Raw genomic sequence first — 16357 nt, 5'->3', positions numbered from 1 at the left:
TTTATTTAAGCTACCCCCAAATCCAAATCGATCATAAAAGAAAACCAAGAAGCAGGCAGACGGTTGGTTGGTCGGAGGGAGGGAGGGGCCAAACAAGAGATACACTACATTACATCCTTACGGATAATTTTCCACAACGATACAGGAGAATTACAACCTTATCACTAACCATAGTGTATAAAATAAAGCCTCCTCATTGGCAGATAACTATCAGCCAATGGCAAGCAAGTATTTCATTATATATATAGGTACCCAGACCCGTTAAACCCCTTTTTCAAACCTCCAGTCTCGAAAAAGATGGGATTGAACGGGTTCCTCCCTCCCTCTCTCCTACCTACGCTTTTCCAAGCCTGCCTGCCTGCCTGCTGCTACCCAACCATTAATCCACCACCAAGCACCTACCATTTTACCACATACTTAGCCTTTCACATGTCTTTGCTCTCCTCTGCCTCAAGGCATGTCCAAATGCAATAGAAAATTCCCTTAATTTCTCTCTGACAAACAAATATGCACTCTGCAAATCAATGCCATTGAACGGGTTCCTCCCTCTCTCCTACCTACGCTTTTCCAAGCCTGCCTGCCTGCTGCTACCCAACCATTAATCCACCACCAAGCACCTACCATTTTACCACATACTTAGCCTTTCACATGTCTTTGCTCTCCTCTGCCTCAAGGCATGTCCAAATGCAATAGAAAATTCCCTTAATTTCTCTCTGACAAACAAATATGCACTCTGCAAATCAATGCCATTGAACGGGTTCCTCCCTCTCTCCTACCTACGCTTTTCCAAGCCTGCCTGCCTGCTGCTACCCAACCATTAATCCACCACCAAGCACCTACCATTTTACCACATACTTAGCCTTTCACATGTCTTTGCTCTCCTCTGCCTCAAGGCATGTCCAAATGCAATAGAAAATTCCCTTAATTTCTCTCTGACAAACAAATATGCACTCTGCAAATCAATGCCATTGAACGGGTTCCTCCCTCTCTCCTACCTACGCTTTTCCAAGCCTGCCTGCCTGCCTGCTGCTACCCAACCATTAATCCACCACCAAGCACCTACCATTTTACCACATACTTAGCCTTTCACATGTCTTTGCTCTCCTCTGCCTCAAGGCATGTCCAAATGCAATAGAAAATTCCCTTAATTTCTCTCTGACAAACAAATATGCACTCTGCAAATCAATGCCATTGAACGGGTTCCTCCCTCTCTCCTACCTACGCTTTTCCAAGCCTGCCTGCCTGCTGCTACCCAACCATTAATCCACCACCAAGCACCTACCATTTTACCACATACTTAGCCTTTCACATGTCTTTGCTCTCCTCTGCCTCAAGGCATGTCCAAATGCAATAGAAAATTCCCTTAATTTCTCTCTGACAAACAAATATGCACTCTGCAAATCAATGCCATTGAACGGGTTCCTCCCTCTCTCCTACCTACGCTTTTCCAAGCCTGCCTGCCTGCCTGCTGCTACCCAACCATTAATCCACCACCAAGCACCTACCATTTTACCACATACTTAGCCTTTCACATGTCTTTGCTCTCCTCTGCCTCAAGGCATGTCCAAATGCAATAGAAAATTCCCTTAATTTCTCTCTGACAAACAAATATGCACTCTGCAAATCAATGCCATTGAACGGGTTCCTCCCTCTCTCCTACCTACGCTTTTCCAAGCCTGCCTGCCTGCTGCTACCCAACCATTAATCCACCACCAAGCACCTACCATTTTACCACATACTTAGCCTTTCACATGTCTTTGCTCTCCTCTGCCTCAAGGCATGTCCAAATGCAATAGAAAATTCCCTTAATTTCTCTCTGACAAACAAATATGCACTCTGCAAATCAATGCCATTGAACGGGTTCCTCCCTCTCTCCTACCTACGCTTTTCCAAGCCTGCCTGCCTGCTGCTACCCAACCATTAATCCACCACCAAGCACCTACCATTTTACCACATACTTAGCCTTTCACATGTCTTTGCTCTCCTCTGCCTCAAGGCATGTCCAAATGCAATAGAAAATTCCCTTAATTTCTCTCTGACAGATAAATAAAACATACACTCTACGTAGAAATAGATGGCATTGAAGGGGCCTCTCCTACCATTATGTAAGTTTGCTATCCAAAATGATATAGAAGAATGTCATTATTTTTAATGCCCTAAGTGTATGAAAGTACTCTTTAGGAAGTCTGCTACCCAAAACGTTCTATAAGAATTTCATCAATTTTTATGACCTAAGTGTATGAAGTTATAGAGAATATGAATATAAATGTTTTTTGTCTAATAAGATATCTTTTGAGATTATTTGTGGACCTTAAAAAGGTCCGATTGATTTCTGTTTGTGCCATTGGCATGGTCTTGCAAGAGGAAGAATAATCTTAACCGCCAAATCCGTATAGAGTTCTGCCCTGGCGTTTGAGAGCATAAACCACATCCATGGCAGTGACTGTTTTCCTCTTGGCGTGCTCAGTGTAGGTGACAGCATCACGGATGACGTTTTCTAAGAAAACCTTGAGTACACCACGGGTTTCTTCATAGATCAGGCCAGAGATACGTTTGACTCCTCCACGGCGAGCAAGACGACGAATGGCAGGCTTTGTGATTCCCTGAATGTTGTCACGAAGAACCTTGCGATGACGCTTGGCGCCTCCCTTTCCGAGCCCCTTGCCTCCCTTGCCGCGACCAGTCATCTTGTCTCACCTCTGCTGCGGTCTGCTTTGATACGTTTCTCGCCGCTCCGCTCTCCAATGTAATGCACACCAACTCAGCTCCAACGTATATATCCCCCTTGGATGGACGTGATAGTAGCAGTTCTACCTTCTCTGCCTATTTTCGTGTCTTTTTCCTGTGAAAATTACACTTTTTTTACTCTTTCTCTTATGCAACATAGATAAGATATCAAGCTCGATCTTATGATATCATCAATTTTTATCTTCCTCTAAGAAAACCTATAGAAAAAGGTGAAAAATAGCTTTTCAACCTTCATGCGGATCAAGTGAGGAAGAGTGGGCGGAGCTTACGGCTCTCATTCAGCCAATAGGGAGGCACGAAGTTGCAGCTAGCTGCTGCATAAAACGGGCTCGCACTCGCGCTCCTCGAACACTACTCGCTCATACGTACTACTACTGTAGTGACTGCTCCAGAAATGGCTCGAACCAAGCAGACTGCTCGCAAGTCTACAGGAGGCAAGGCCCCTCGCAAACAGCTGGCCACTAAGGCAGCTCGTAAATCTGCTCCTGCTACTGGTGGTGTTAAGAAGCCTCACCGTTATAGGCCTGGAACTGTGGCTCTGCGTGAAATCCGACGTTACCAGAAAAGCACCGAGTTACTCATCAGAAAGCTACCCTTCCAGCGTCTTGTGCGAGAGATTGCACAAGACTTCAAGACAGATCTACGTTTCCAGTCGTCTGCCGTCATGGCCCTTCAGGAAGCCTCTGAAGCATACCTGGTGGGTCTCTTTGAAGATACCAACTTGTGCGCCATTCACGCCAAGCGTGTCACCATCATGCCCAAAGACATCCAGCTGGCACGTCGTATTCGAGGAGAACGCGCCTAAGCCACTCTTGTAGGTCTTCCTCATTGGAAAAACTAGGCCCTTCTTAGGGCCAAAATCTAACTTGCAAAAGAATTTTTGATCATGACAACCAACCTCTCTCTCTACCTAATAAGAACAACTAATAGTAATTGTATTCGTGATAACTAGTAGGTAGGTACTGCTACTTTTCATTTAAAAGCTAGCTACCGGTAATTAATGCAAACAAGCGAAATTTAGTTAGGTAGGGTCCTGTGTTTTTTTTGTTTTTTTTTTACTTTTATTTCCTTCCAGGCTAACCTACAATAGAAAAATATATATAAAACGGGTTAAGTAAGTGTCTTAACAATTGAATCGTGATGTCGTTGATATCACTTTTCTAATTATTCATTATAAATAGTAGTATCATCATCATCATTTGGTCCAACAATGATCTCTTTTGTAATAATGTGTGGCTCCAATGGAGCCGAGTTTAGGGGAGGAAGAAGTAGGAACAACTTCTTACTTAGAAGAGGTGTACTTGGTAACAGCTTTTGTACCCTCGGACACGGCGTGCTTGGCCAGTTCACCAGGTAAAAGAAGTCGAACAGCAGTCTGGATCTCCCGACTGGTGATGGTGGAGCGTTTGTTGTAGTGGGCAAGGCGGGAAGCCTCAGCAGCGATACGTTCAAAAATGTCGTTCACGAAAGAGTTCATAATGGACATGGCCTTGGAAGAGATACCGGTGTCCGGGTGAACCTGTTTGAGAACCTTGTAGATGTAGATACTGTAGCTCTCCTTCCTCCTGCGCTTCTTCTTCTTATCGCCCTTAGCGATGGCTTTCTGAGCTTTTCCAGCCTTCTTGGCAGCCTTTCCTGATGCTTTGGGAGGCATAACGACGGCGACGGTAGTGAGTGGGGAGGTTACGTGGCGGCGATGATCGCGGCTAGAATGAGAAGCCACTCCCGAGCTTGGCCTTATATATGCCACAGGTTACTCAGCTTTTGCTCCTCGCCCAGGCCGAGCGCGCTCATTGGTTGTTTGGCGTCGGCCGCCGCCTCGCTTGATCCTGAGCGGGGGTATATAAGCGATGCTCGCACCAAATTGCTACGCATTCATTTTCTCTCTCTCTCGAGTAGAGAACTCTCTCTCAGCAGCAGCAGCAGTAGCCGTATTACTAGCACCACCATGTCAGGACGAGGCAAGGGAGGCAAAGTCAAGGGCAAGTCCAAGAGTCGCTCCAGTCGAGCGGGACTCCAGTTTCCCGTAGGTAGAATCCACCGCCTTCTGCGCAAGGGAAACTACGCCGAACGTGTCGGTGCTGGTGCCCCAGTCTACCTGGCAGCTGTCATGGAGTACCTGGCCGCTGAAGTACTAGAGTTAGCCGGTAACGCTGCCCGTGACAACAAGAAGACTCGTATCATCCCTCGTCACTTGCAGCTGGCCATCCGTAATGACGAGGAACTCAACAAGCTTCTCTCTGGTGTCACCATTGCCCAGGGAGGTGTCCTGCCTAACATTCAGGCTGTCCTCCTTCCCAAGAAGACGGAAAAGAAGTAGATGATCAAGATGATATAATCATGATGATGAACCAAAAAAATCAGGCTCCTCTTGGAGCCACAAATAAATTCTTAAAGGGATATCAAGCAAGACATACTCACTCATAACTAACTCTATGCTTACTAACGTTATTAATCTTTCTATTTCTTTTCACTCCCTCATTCACAAGCGTATACTTTATAAAAAAATAGACACACACACACATATATATATGAATTCATTTATTTTTATAAGCATAAGATAATAGATAATTTTCCATCTACAGACATCGTAAAATAGAATGAAAAGCCCTGCACGCTCTATTCCATCCATTTATTTAAGCTACCCCCAAATCCAAATCGATCATAAAAGAAAACCAAGAAGCAGGCAGACGGTTGGTTGGTCGGAGGGAGGGAGGGGCCAAACAAGAGATACACTACATTACATCCTTACGGATAATTTTCCACAACGATACAGGAGAATTACAACCTTATCACTAACCATAGTGTATAAAATAAAGCCTCCTCATTGGCAGATAACTATCAGCCAATGGCAAGCAAGTATTTCATTATATATATAGGTACCCAGACCCGTTAAACCCCTTTTTCAAACCTCCAGTCTCGAAAAAGATGGGATTGAACGGGTTCCTCCCTCCCTCTCTCCTACCTACGCTTTTCCAAGCCTGCCTGCCTGCCTGCTGCTACCCAACCATTAATCCACCACCAAGCACCTACCATTTTACCACATACTTAGCCTTTCACATGTCTTTGCTCTCCTCTGCCTCAAGGCATGTCCAAATGCAATAGAAAATTCCCTTAATTTCTCTCTGACAAACAAATATGCACTCTGCAAATCAATGCCATTGAACGGGTTCCTCCCTCTCTCCTACCTACGCTTTTCCAAGCCTGCCTGCCTGCTGCTACCCAACCATTAATCCACCACCAAGCACCTACCATTTTACCACATACTTAGCCTTTCACATGTCTTTGCTCTCCTCTGCCTCAAGGCATGTCCAAATGCAATAGAAAATTCCCTTAATTTCTCTCTGACAAACAAATATGCACTCTGCAAATCAATGCCATTGAACGGGTTCCTCCCTCTCTCCTACCTACGCTTTTCCAAGCCTGCCTGCCTGCTGCTACCCAACCATTAATCCACCACCAAGCACCTACCATTTTACCACATACTTAGCCTTTCACATGTCTTTGCTCTCCTCTGCCTCAAGGCATGTCCAAATGCAATAGAAAATTCCCTTAATTTCTCTCTGACAAACAAATATGCACTCTGCAAATCAATGCCATTGAACGGGTTCCTCCCTCTCTCCTACCTACGCTTTTCCAAGCCTGCCTGCCTGCTGCTACCCAACCATTAATCCACCACCAAGCACCTACCATTTTACCACATACTTAGCCTTTCACATGTCTTTGCTCTCCTCTGCCTCAAGGCATGTCCAAATGCAATAGAAAATTCCCTTAATTTCTCTCTGACAAACAAATATGCACTCTGCAAATCAATGCCATTGAACGGGTTCCTCCCTCTCTCCTACCTACGCTTTTCCAAGCCTGCCTGCCTGCCTGCTGCTACCCAACCATTAATCCACCACCAAGCACCTACCATTTTACCACATACTTAGCCTTTCACATGTCTTTGCTCTCCTCTGCCTCAAGGCATGTCCAAATGCAATAGAAAATTCCCTTAATTTCTCTCTGACAAACAAATATGCACTCTGCAAATCAATGCCATTGAACGGGTTCCTCCCTCTCTCCTACCTACGCTTTTCCAAGGCCTGCCCCTTAATTTCTCTCTGACAAACAAATATGCACTCTGCAAATCAATGCCATTGAACGGGTTCCTCCCTCTCTCCTACCTACGCTTTTCCAAGCCTGCCTGCCTGCTGCTACCCAACCATTAATCCACCACCAAGCACCTACCATTTTACCACATACTTAGCCTTTCACATGTCTTTGCTCTCCTCTGCCTCAAGGCATGTCCAAATGCAATAGAAAATTCCCTTAATTTCTCTCTGACAAACAAATATGCACTCTGCAAATCAATGCCATTGAACGGGTTCCTCCCTCTCTCCTACCTACGCTTTTCCAAGCCTGCCTGCCTGCTGCTACCCAACCATTAATCCACCACCAAGCACCTACCATTTTACCACATACTTAGCCTTTCACATGTCTTTGCTCTCCTCTGCCTCAAGGCATGTCCAAATGCAATAGAAAATTCCCTTAATTTCTCTCTGACAAACAAATATGCACTCTGCAAATCAATGCCATTGAACGGGTTCCTCCCTCTCTCCTACCTACGCTTTTCCAAGCCTGCCTGCCTGCCTGCTGCTACCCAACCATTAATCCACCACCAAGCACCTACCATTTTACCACATACTTAGCCTTTCACATGTCTTTGCTCTCCTCTGCCTCAAGGCATGTCCAAATGCAATAGAAAATTCCCTTAATTTCTCTCTGACAAACAAATATGCACTCTGCAAATCAATGCCATTGAACGGGTTCCTCCCTCTCTCCTACCTACGCTTTTCCAAGCCTGCCTGCCTGCTGCTACCCAACCATTAATCCACCACCAAGCACCTACCATTTTACCACATACTTAGCCTTTCACATGTCTTTGCTCTCCTCTGCCTCAAGGCATGTCCAAATGCAATAGAAAATTCCCTTAATTTCTCTCTGACAGATAAATAAAACATACACTCTACGTAGAAATAGATGGCATTGAAGGGGCCTCTCCTACCATTATGTAAGTTTGCTATCCAAAATGATATAGAAGAATGTCATTATTTTTAATGCCCTAAGTGTATGAAAGTACTCTTTAGGAAGTCTGCTACCCAAAACGTTCTATAAGAATTTCATCAATTTTTATGACCTAAGTGTATGAAGTTATAGAGAATATGAATATAAATGTTTTTTGTCTAATAAGATATCTTTTGAGATTATTTGTGGACCTTAAAAAGGTCCGATTGATTTCTGTTTGTGCCATTGGCATGGTCTTGCAAGAGGAAGAATAATCTTAACCGCCAAATCCGTATAGAGTTCTGCCCTGGCGTTTGAGAGCATAAACCACATCCATGGCAGTGACTGTTTTCCTCTTGGCGTGCTCAGTGTAGGTGACAGCATCACGGATGACGTTTTCTAAGAAAACCTTGAGTACACCACGGGTTTCTTCATAGATCAGGCCAGAGATACGTTTGACTCCTCCACGGCGAGCAAGACGACGAATGGCAGGCTTTGTGATTCCCTGAATGTTGTCACGAAGAACCTTGCGATGACGCTTGGCGCCTCCCTTTCCGAGCCCCTTGCCTCCCTTGCCGCGACCAGTCATCTTGTCTCACCTCTGCTGCGGTCTGCTTTGATACGTTTCTCGCCGCTCCGCTCTCCAATGTAATGCACACCAACTCAGCTCCAACGTATATATCCCCCTTGGATGGACGTGATAGTAGCAGTTCTACCTTCTCTGCCTATTTTCGTGTCTTTTTCCTGTGAAAATTACACTTTTTTTACTCTTTCTCTTATGCAACATAGATAAGATATCAAGCTCGATCTTATGATATCATCAATTTTTATCTTCCTCTAAGAAAACCTATAGAAAAAGGTGAAAAATAGCTTTTCAACCTTCATGCGGATCAAGTGAGGAAGAGTGGGCGGAGCTTACGGCTCTCATTCAGCCAATAGGGAGGCACGAAGTTGCAGCTAGCTGCTGCATAAAACGGGCTCGCACTCGCGCTCCTCGAACACTACTCGCTCATACGTACTACTACTGTAGTGACTGCTCCAGAAATGGCTCGAACCAAGCAGACTGCTCGCAAGTCTACAGGAGGCAAGGCCCCTCGCAAACAGCTGGCCACTAAGGCAGCTCGTAAATCTGCTCCTGCTACTGGTGGTGTTAAGAAGCCTCACCGTTATAGGCCTGGAACTGTGGCTCTGCGTGAAATCCGACGTTACCAGAAAAGCACCGAGTTACTCATCAGAAAGCTACCCTTCCAGCGTCTTGTGCGAGAGATTGCACAAGACTTCAAGACAGATCTACGTTTCCAGTCGTCTGCCGTCATGGCCCTTCAGGAAGCCTCTGAAGCATACCTGGTGGGTCTCTTTGAAGATACCAACTTGTGCGCCATTCACGCCAAGCGTGTCACCATCATGCCCAAAGACATCCAGCTGGCACGTCGTATTCGAGGAGAACGCGCCTAAGCCACTCTTGTAGGTCTTCCTCATTGGAAAAACTAGGCCCTTCTTAGGGCCAAAATCTAACTTGCAAAAGAATTTTTGATCATGACAACCAACCTCTCTCTCTACCTAATAAGAACAACTAATAGTAATTGTATTCGTGATAACTAGTAGGTAGGTACTGCTACTTTTCATTTAAAAGCTAGCTACCGGTAATTAATGCAAACAAGCGAAATTTAGTTAGGTAGGGTCCTGTGTTTTTTTTGTTTTTTTTTTACTTTTATTTCCTTCCAGGCTAACCTACAATAGAAAAATATATATAAAACGGGTTAAGTAAGTGTCTTAACAATTGAATCGTGATGTCGTTGATATCACTTTTCTAATTATTCATTATAAATAGTAGTATCATCATCATCATTTGGTCCAACAATGATCTCTTTTGTAATAATGTGTGGCTCCAATGGAGCCGAGTTTAGGGGAGGAAGAAGTAGGAACAACTTCTTACTTAGAAGAGGTGTACTTGGTAACAGCTTTTGTACCCTCGGACACGGCGTGCTTGGCCAGTTCACCAGGTAAAAGAAGTCGAACAGCAGTCTGGATCTCCCGACTGGTGATGGTGGAGCGTTTGTTGTAGTGGGCAAGGCGGGAAGCCTCAGCAGCGATACGTTCAAAAATGTCGTTCACGAAAGAGTTCATAATGGACATGGCCTTGGAAGAGATACCGGTGTCCGGGTGAACCTGTTTGAGAACCTTGTAGATGTAGATACTGTAGCTCTCCTTCCTCCTGCGCTTCTTCTTCTTATCGCCCTTAGCGATGGCTTTCTGAGCTTTTCCAGCCTTCTTGGCAGCCTTTCCTGATGCTTTGGGAGGCATAACGACGGCGACGGTAGTGAGTGGGGAGGTTACGTGGCGGCGATGATCGCGGCTAGAATGAGAAGCCACTCCCGAGCTTGGCCTTATATATGCCACAGGTTACTCAGCTTTTGCTCCTCGCCCAGGCCGAGCGCGCTCATTGGTTGTTTGGCGTCGGCCGCCGCCTCGCTTGATCCTGAGCGGGGGTATATAAGCGATGCTCGCACCAAATTGCTACGCATTCATTTTCTCTCTCTCTCGAGTAGAGAACTCTCTCTCAGCAGCAGCAGCAGTAGCCGTATTACTAGCACCACCATGTCAGGACGAGGCAAGGGAGGCAAAGTCAAGGGCAAGTCCAAGAGTCGCTCCAGTCGAGCGGGACTCCAGTTTCCCGTAGGTAGAATCCACCGCCTTCTGCGCAAGGGAAACTACGCCGAACGTGTCGGTGCTGGTGCCCCAGTCTACCTGGCAGCTGTCATGGAGTACCTGGCCGCTGAAGTACTAGAGTTAGCCGGTAACGCTGCCCGTGACAACAAGAAGACTCGTATCATCCCTCGTCACTTGCAGCTGGCCATCCGTAATGACGAGGAACTCAACAAGCTTCTCTCTGGTGTCACCATTGCCCAGGGAGGTGTCCTGCCTAACATTCAGGCTGTCCTCCTTCCCAAGAAGACGGAAAAGAAGTAGATGATCAAGATGATATAATCATGATGATGAACCAAAAAAATCAGGCTCCTCTTGGAGCCACAAATAAATTCTTAAAGGGATATCAAGCAAGACATACTCACTCATAACTAACTCTATGCTTACTAACGTTATTAATCTTTCTATTTCTTTTCACTCCCTCATTCACAAGCGTATACTTTATAAAAAAATAGACACACACACACATATATATATGAATTCATTTATTTTTATAAGCATAAGATAATAGATAATTTTCCATCTACAGACATCGTAAAATAGAATGAAAAGCCCTGCACGCTCTATTCCATCCATTTATTTAAGCTACCCCCAAATCCAAATCGATCATAAAAGAAAACCAAGAAGCAGGCAGACGGTTGGTTGGTCGGAGGGAGGGAGGGGCCAAACAAGAGATACACTACATTACATCCTTACGGATAATTTTCCACAACGATACAGGAGAATTACAACCTTATCACTAACCATAGTGTATAAAATAAAGCCTCCTCATTGGCAGATAACTATCAGCCAATGGCAAGCAAGTATTTCATTATATATATAGGTACCCAGACCCGTTAAACCCCTTTTTCAAACCTCCAGTCTCGAAAAAGATGGGATTGAACGGGTTCCTCCCTCCCTCTCTCCTACCTACGCTTTTCCAAGCCTGCCTGCCTGCCTGCTGCTACCCAACCATTAATCCACCACCAAGCACCTACCATTTTACCACATACTTAGCCTTTCACATGTCTTTGCTCTCCTCTGCCTCAAGGCATGTCCAAATGCAATAGAAAATTCCCTTAATTTCTCTCTGACAAACAAATATGCACTCTGCAAATCAATGCCATTGAACGGGTTCCTCCCTCTCTCCTACCTACGCTTTTCCAAGCCTGCCTGCCTGCTGCTACCCAACCATTAATCCACCACCAAGCACCTACCATTTTACCACATACTTAGCCTTTCACATGTCTTTGCTCTCCTCTGCCTCAAGGCATGTCCAAATGCAATAGAAAATTCCCTTAATTTCTCTCTGACAAACAAATATGCACTCTGCAAATCAATGCCATTGAACGGGTTCCTCCCTCTCTCCTACCTACGCTTTTCCAAGCCTGCCTGCCTGCCTGCTGCTACCCAACCATTAATCCACCACCAAGCACCTACCATTTTACCACATACTTAGCCTTTCACATGTCTTTGCTCTCCTCTGCCTCAAGGCATGTCCAAATGCAATAGAAAATTCCCTTAATTTCTCTCTGACAAACAAATATGCACTCTGCAAATCAATGCCATTGAACGGGTTCCTCCCTCTCTCCTACCTACGCTTTTCCAAGCCTGCCTGCCTGCTGCTACCCAACCATTAATCCACCACCAAGCACCTACCATTTTACCACATACTTAGCCTTTCACATGTCTTTGCTCTCCTCTGCCTCAAGGCATGTCCAAATGCAATAGAAAATTCCCTTAATTTCTCTCTGACAAACAAATATGCACTCTGCAAATCAATGCCATTGAACGGGTTCCTCCCTCTCTCCTACCTACGCTTTTCCAAGCCTGCCTGCCTGCCTGCTGCTACCCAACCATTAATCCACCACCAAGCACCTACCATTTTACCACATACTTAGCCTTTCACATGTCTTTGCTCTCCTCTGCCTCAAGGCATGTCCAAATGCAATAGAAAATTCCCTTAATTTCTCTCTGACAAACAAATATGCACTCTGCAAATCAATGCCATTGAACGGGTTCCTCCCTCTCTCCTACCTACGCTTTTCCAAGCCTGCCTGCCTGCTGCTACCCAACCATTAATCCACCACCAAGCACCTACCATTTTACCACATACTTAGCCTTTCACATGTCTTTGCTCTCCTCTGCCTCAAGGCATGTCCAAATGCAATAGAAAATTCCCTTAATTTCTCTCTGACAAACAAATATGCACTCTGCAAATCAATGCCATTGAACGGGTTCCTCCCTCTCTCCTACCTACGCTTTTCCAAGCCTGCCTGCCTGCCTGCTGCTACCCAACCATTAATCCACCACCAAGCACCTACCATTTTACCACATACTTAGCCTTTCACATGTCTTTGCTCTCCTCTGCCTCAAGGCATGTCCAAATGCAATAGAAAATTCCCTTAATTTCTCTCTGACAAACAAATATGCACTCTGCAAATCAATGCCATTGAACGGGTTCCTCCCTCTCTCCTACCTACGCTTTTCCAAGCCTGCCTGCCTGCTGCTACCCAACCATTAATCCACCACCAAGCACCTACCATTTTACCACATACTTAGCCTTTCACATGTCTTTGCTCTCCTCTGCCTCAAGGCATGTCCAAATGCAATAGAAAATTCCCTTAATTTCTCTCTGACAAACAAATATGCACTCTGCAAATCAATGCCATTGAACGGGTTCCTCCCTCTCTCCTTCCTACGCTTTTCCAAGCCTGCCTGCCTGCTGCTACCCAACCATTAATCCACCACCAAGCACCTACCATTTTACCACATACTTAGCCTTTCACATGTCTTTGCTCTCCTCTGCCTCAAGGCATGTCCAAATGCAATAGAAAATTCCCTTAATTTCTCTCTGACAGATAAATAAAACATACACTCTACGTAGAAATAGATGGCATTGAAGGGGCCTCTCCTACCATTATGTAAGTTTGCTATCCAAAATGATATAGAAGAATGTCATTATTTTTAATGCCCTAAGTGTATGAAAGTACTCTTTAGGAAGTCTGCTACCCAAAACGTTCTATAAGAATTTCATCAATTTTTATGACCTAAGTGTATGAAGTTATAGAGAATATGAATATAAATGTTTTTTGTCTAATAAGATATCTTTTGAGATTATTTGTGGACCTTAAAAAGGTCCGATTGATTTCTGTTTGTGCCATTGGCATGGTCTTGCAAGAGGAAGAATAATCTTAACCGCCAAATCCGTATAGAGTTCTGCCCTGGCGTTTGAGAGCATAAACCACATCCATGGCAGTGACTGTTTTCCTCTTGGCGTGCTCAGTGTAGGTGACAGCATCACGGATGACGTTTTCTAAGAAAACCTTGAGTACACCACGGGTTTCTTCATAGATCAGGCCAGAGATACGTTTGACTCCTCCACGGCGAGCAAGACGACGAATGGCAGGCTTTGTGATTCCCTGAATGTTGTCACGAAGAACCTTGCGATGACGCTTGGCGCCTCCCTTTCCGAGCCCCTTGCCTCCCTTGCCGCGACCAGTCATCTTGTCTCACCTCTGCTGCGGTCTGCTTTGATACGTTTCTCGCCGCTCCGCTCTCCAATGTAATGCACACCAACTCAGCTCCAACGTATATATCCCCCTTGGATGGACGTGATAGTAGCAGTTCTACCTTCTCTGCCTATTTTCGTGTCTTTTTCCTGTGAAAATTACACTTTTTTTACTCTTTCTCTTATGCAACATAGATAAGATATCAAGCTCGATCTTATGATATCATCAATTTTTATCTTCCTCTAAGAAAACCTATAGAAAAAGGTGAAAAATAGCTTTTCAACCTTCATGCGGATCAAGTGAGGAAGAGTGGGCGGAGCTTACGGCTCTCATTCAGCCAATAGGGAGGCACGAAGTTGCAGCTAGCTGCTGCATAAAACGGGCTCGCACTCGCGCTCCTCGAACACTACTCGCTCATACGTACTACTACTGTAGTGACTGCTCCAGAAATGGCTCGAACCAAGCAGACTGCTCGCAAGTCTACAGGAGGCAAGGCCCCTCGCAAACAGCTGGCCACTAAGGCAGCTCGTAAATCTGCTCCTGCTACTGGTGGTGTTAAGAAGCCTCACCGTTATAGGCCTGGAACTGTGGCTCTGCGTGAAATCCGACGTTACCAGAAAAGCACCGAGTTACTCATCAGAAAGCTACCCTTCCAGCGTCTTGTGCGAGAGATTGCACAAGACTTCAAGACAGATCTACGTTTCCAGTCGTCTGCCGTCATGGCCCTTCAGGAAGCCTCTGAAGCATACCTGGTGGGTCTCTTTGAAGATACCAACTTGTGCGCCATTCACGCCAAGCGTGTCACCATCATGCCCAAAGACATCCAGCTGGCACGTCGTATTCGAGGAGAACGCGCCTAAGCCACTCTTGTAGGTCTTCCTCATTGGAAAAACTAGGCCCTTCTTAGGGCCAAAATCTAACTTGCAAAAGAATTTTTGATCATGACAACCAACCTCTCTCTCTACCTAATAAGAACAACTAATAGTAATTGTATTCGTGATAACTAGTAGGTAGGTACTGCTACTTTTCATTTAAAAGCTAGCTACCGGTAATTAATGCAAACAAGCGAAATTTAGTTAGGTAGGGTCCTGTGTTTTTTTTGTTTTTTTTTTACTTTTATTTCCTTCCAGGCTAACCTACAATAGAAAAATATATATAAAACGGGTTAAGTAAGTGTCTTAACAATTGAATCGTGATGTCGTTGATATCACTTTTCTAATTATTCATTATAAATAGTAGTATCATCATCATCATTTGGTCCAACAATGATCTCTTTTGTAATAATGTGTGGCTCCAATGGAGCCGAGTTTAGGGGAGGAAGAAGTAGGAACAACTTCTTACTTAGAAGAGGTGTACTTGGTAACAGCTTTTGTACCCTCGGACACGGCGTGCTTGGCCAGTTCACCAGGTAAAAGAAGTCGAACAGCAGTCTGGATCTCCCGACTGGTGATGGTGGAGCGTTTGTTGTAGTGGGCAAGGCGGGAAGCCTCAGCAGCGATACGTTCAAAAATGTCGTTCACGAAAGAGTTCATAATGGACATGGCCTTGGAAGAGATACCGGTGTCCGGGTGAACCTGTTTGAGAACCTTGTAGATGTAGATACTGTAGCTCTCCTTCCTCCTGCGCTTCTTCTTCTTATCGCCCTTAGCGATGGCTTTCTGAGCTTTTCCAGCCTTCTTGGCAGCCTTTCCTGATGCTTTGGGAGGCATAACGACGGCGACGGTAGTGAGTGGGGAGGTTACGTGGCGGCGATGATCGCGGCTAGAATGAGAAGCCACTCCCGAGCTTGGCCTTATATATGCCACAGGTTACTCAGCTTTTGCTCCTCGCCCAGGCCGAGCGCGCTCATTGGTTGTTTGGCGTCGGCCGCCGCCTCGCTTGATCCTGAGCGGGGGTATATAAGCGATGCTCGCACCAAATTGCTACGCATTCATTTTCTCTCTCTCTCGAGTAGAGAACTCTCTCTCAGCAGCAGCAGCAGTAGCCGTATTACTAGCACCACCATGTCAGGACGAGGCAAGGGAGGCAAAGTCAAGGGCAAGTCCAAGAGTCGCTCCAGTCGAGCGGGACTCCAGTTTCCCGTAGGTAGAATCCACCGCCTTCTGCGCAAGGGAAACTACGCCGAACGTGTCGGTGCTGGTGCCCCAGTCTACCTGGCAGCTGTCATGGAGTACCTGGCCGCTGAAGTACTAGAGTTAGCCGGTAACGCTGCCCGTGACAACAAGAAGACTCGTATCATCCCTCGTCACTTGCAGCTGGCCATCCGTAATGACGAGGAACTCAACAAGCTTCTCTCTGGTGTCACCATTGCCCAGGGAGGTGTCCTGCCTAACATTCAGGCTGTCCTCCTTCCCAAGAAGACGGAA

At 45.6% G+C, this 16357-nt stretch overlaps 12 protein-coding genes across 12 annotated transcripts; 6 read left to right on the top strand and 6 right to left on the bottom strand.

Annotated features, from left to right (window-relative positions):
- Positions 1-2290: 2290 nt before the first annotated feature.
- On the bottom strand, positions 2291-2753 carry LOC139763581 (histone H4). Its single transcript, XM_071689786.1, has one exon. The coding sequence runs from the start codon at positions 2685-2687 to the stop codon at positions 2376-2378; it is 312 nt and encodes a 103-aa protein (XP_071545887.1). The 5' UTR covers positions 2688-2753; the 3' UTR covers positions 2291-2375.
- A 339-nt stretch (positions 2754-3092) lies between these two features.
- Positions 3093-3605, top strand: LOC139763579 (histone H3). Its single transcript, XM_071689785.1, has one exon. The coding sequence runs from the start codon at positions 3143-3145 to the stop codon at positions 3551-3553; it is 411 nt and encodes a 136-aa protein (XP_071545886.1). The 5' UTR covers positions 3093-3142; the 3' UTR covers positions 3554-3605.
- A 374-nt stretch (positions 3606-3979) lies between these two features.
- Positions 3980-4464, bottom strand: LOC139763578 (histone H2B). The gene has a single exon (XM_071689784.1). It carries the CDS (start codon positions 4400-4402, stop codon positions 4031-4033), a length of 372 nt encoding a protein of 123 aa, XP_071545885.1. The 5' UTR covers positions 4403-4464; the 3' UTR covers positions 3980-4030.
- Positions 4465-4616: 152 nt separating this feature from the next.
- On the top strand, positions 4617-5136 carry LOC139763577 (histone H2A). The gene has a single exon (XM_071689783.1). The coding sequence runs from the start codon at positions 4697-4699 to the stop codon at positions 5066-5068; it is 372 nt and encodes a 123-aa protein (XP_071545884.1). The 5' UTR covers positions 4617-4696; the 3' UTR covers positions 5069-5136.
- Positions 5137-7986: 2850 nt separating this feature from the next.
- On the bottom strand, positions 7987-8449 carry LOC139763576 (histone H4). The gene has a single exon (XM_071689782.1). The coding sequence runs from the start codon at positions 8381-8383 to the stop codon at positions 8072-8074; it is 312 nt and encodes a 103-aa protein (XP_071545883.1). The 5' UTR covers positions 8384-8449; the 3' UTR covers positions 7987-8071.
- Positions 8450-8788: 339 nt separating this feature from the next.
- On the top strand, positions 8789-9301 carry LOC139763575 (histone H3). Its single transcript, XM_071689781.1, has one exon. It carries the CDS (start codon positions 8839-8841, stop codon positions 9247-9249), a length of 411 nt encoding a protein of 136 aa, XP_071545882.1. The 5' UTR covers positions 8789-8838; the 3' UTR covers positions 9250-9301.
- Positions 9302-9675: 374 nt separating this feature from the next.
- On the bottom strand, positions 9676-10160 carry LOC139763574 (histone H2B). The gene has a single exon (XM_071689780.1). The coding sequence runs from the start codon at positions 10096-10098 to the stop codon at positions 9727-9729; it is 372 nt and encodes a 123-aa protein (XP_071545881.1). The 5' UTR covers positions 10099-10160; the 3' UTR covers positions 9676-9726.
- A 152-nt stretch (positions 10161-10312) lies between these two features.
- Positions 10313-10832, top strand: LOC139763573 (histone H2A). The gene has a single exon (XM_071689779.1). The coding sequence runs from the start codon at positions 10393-10395 to the stop codon at positions 10762-10764; it is 372 nt and encodes a 123-aa protein (XP_071545880.1). The 5' UTR covers positions 10313-10392; the 3' UTR covers positions 10765-10832.
- Positions 10833-13588: 2756 nt separating this feature from the next.
- Positions 13589-14051, bottom strand: LOC139763572 (histone H4). The gene has a single exon (XM_071689778.1). It carries the CDS (start codon positions 13983-13985, stop codon positions 13674-13676), a length of 312 nt encoding a protein of 103 aa, XP_071545879.1. The 5' UTR covers positions 13986-14051; the 3' UTR covers positions 13589-13673.
- A 338-nt stretch (positions 14052-14389) lies between these two features.
- Positions 14390-14903, top strand: LOC139763571 (histone H3). The gene has a single exon (XM_071689777.1). The coding sequence runs from the start codon at positions 14441-14443 to the stop codon at positions 14849-14851; it is 411 nt and encodes a 136-aa protein (XP_071545878.1). The 5' UTR covers positions 14390-14440; the 3' UTR covers positions 14852-14903.
- A 374-nt stretch (positions 14904-15277) lies between these two features.
- On the bottom strand, positions 15278-15773 carry LOC139763570 (histone H2B). The gene has a single exon (XM_071689776.1). It carries the CDS (start codon positions 15698-15700, stop codon positions 15329-15331), a length of 372 nt encoding a protein of 123 aa, XP_071545877.1. The 5' UTR covers positions 15701-15773; the 3' UTR covers positions 15278-15328.
- Positions 15774-15913: 140 nt separating this feature from the next.
- Positions 15914-16357, top strand: LOC139763708 (histone H2A-like; the record flags this gene model as incomplete). Its single annotated transcript, XM_071690031.1, has 1 exon — positions 15914-16357. A coding segment is annotated over exon 1 (363 nt), but the record flags the coding sequence as incomplete, so codon positions are not given.

This window comes from Panulirus ornatus, chromosome 47, assembly GCF_036320965.1.
Source record: "Panulirus ornatus isolate Po-2019 chromosome 47, ASM3632096v1, whole genome shotgun sequence".
Classification (NCBI taxonomy): domain Eukaryota; kingdom Metazoa; phylum Arthropoda; class Malacostraca; order Decapoda; family Palinuridae; genus Panulirus; species Panulirus ornatus.
The sequence above is the reverse complement of the archived record's forward strand: the minus strand, read 5'-3'. Positions and strand labels throughout refer to the sequence as shown.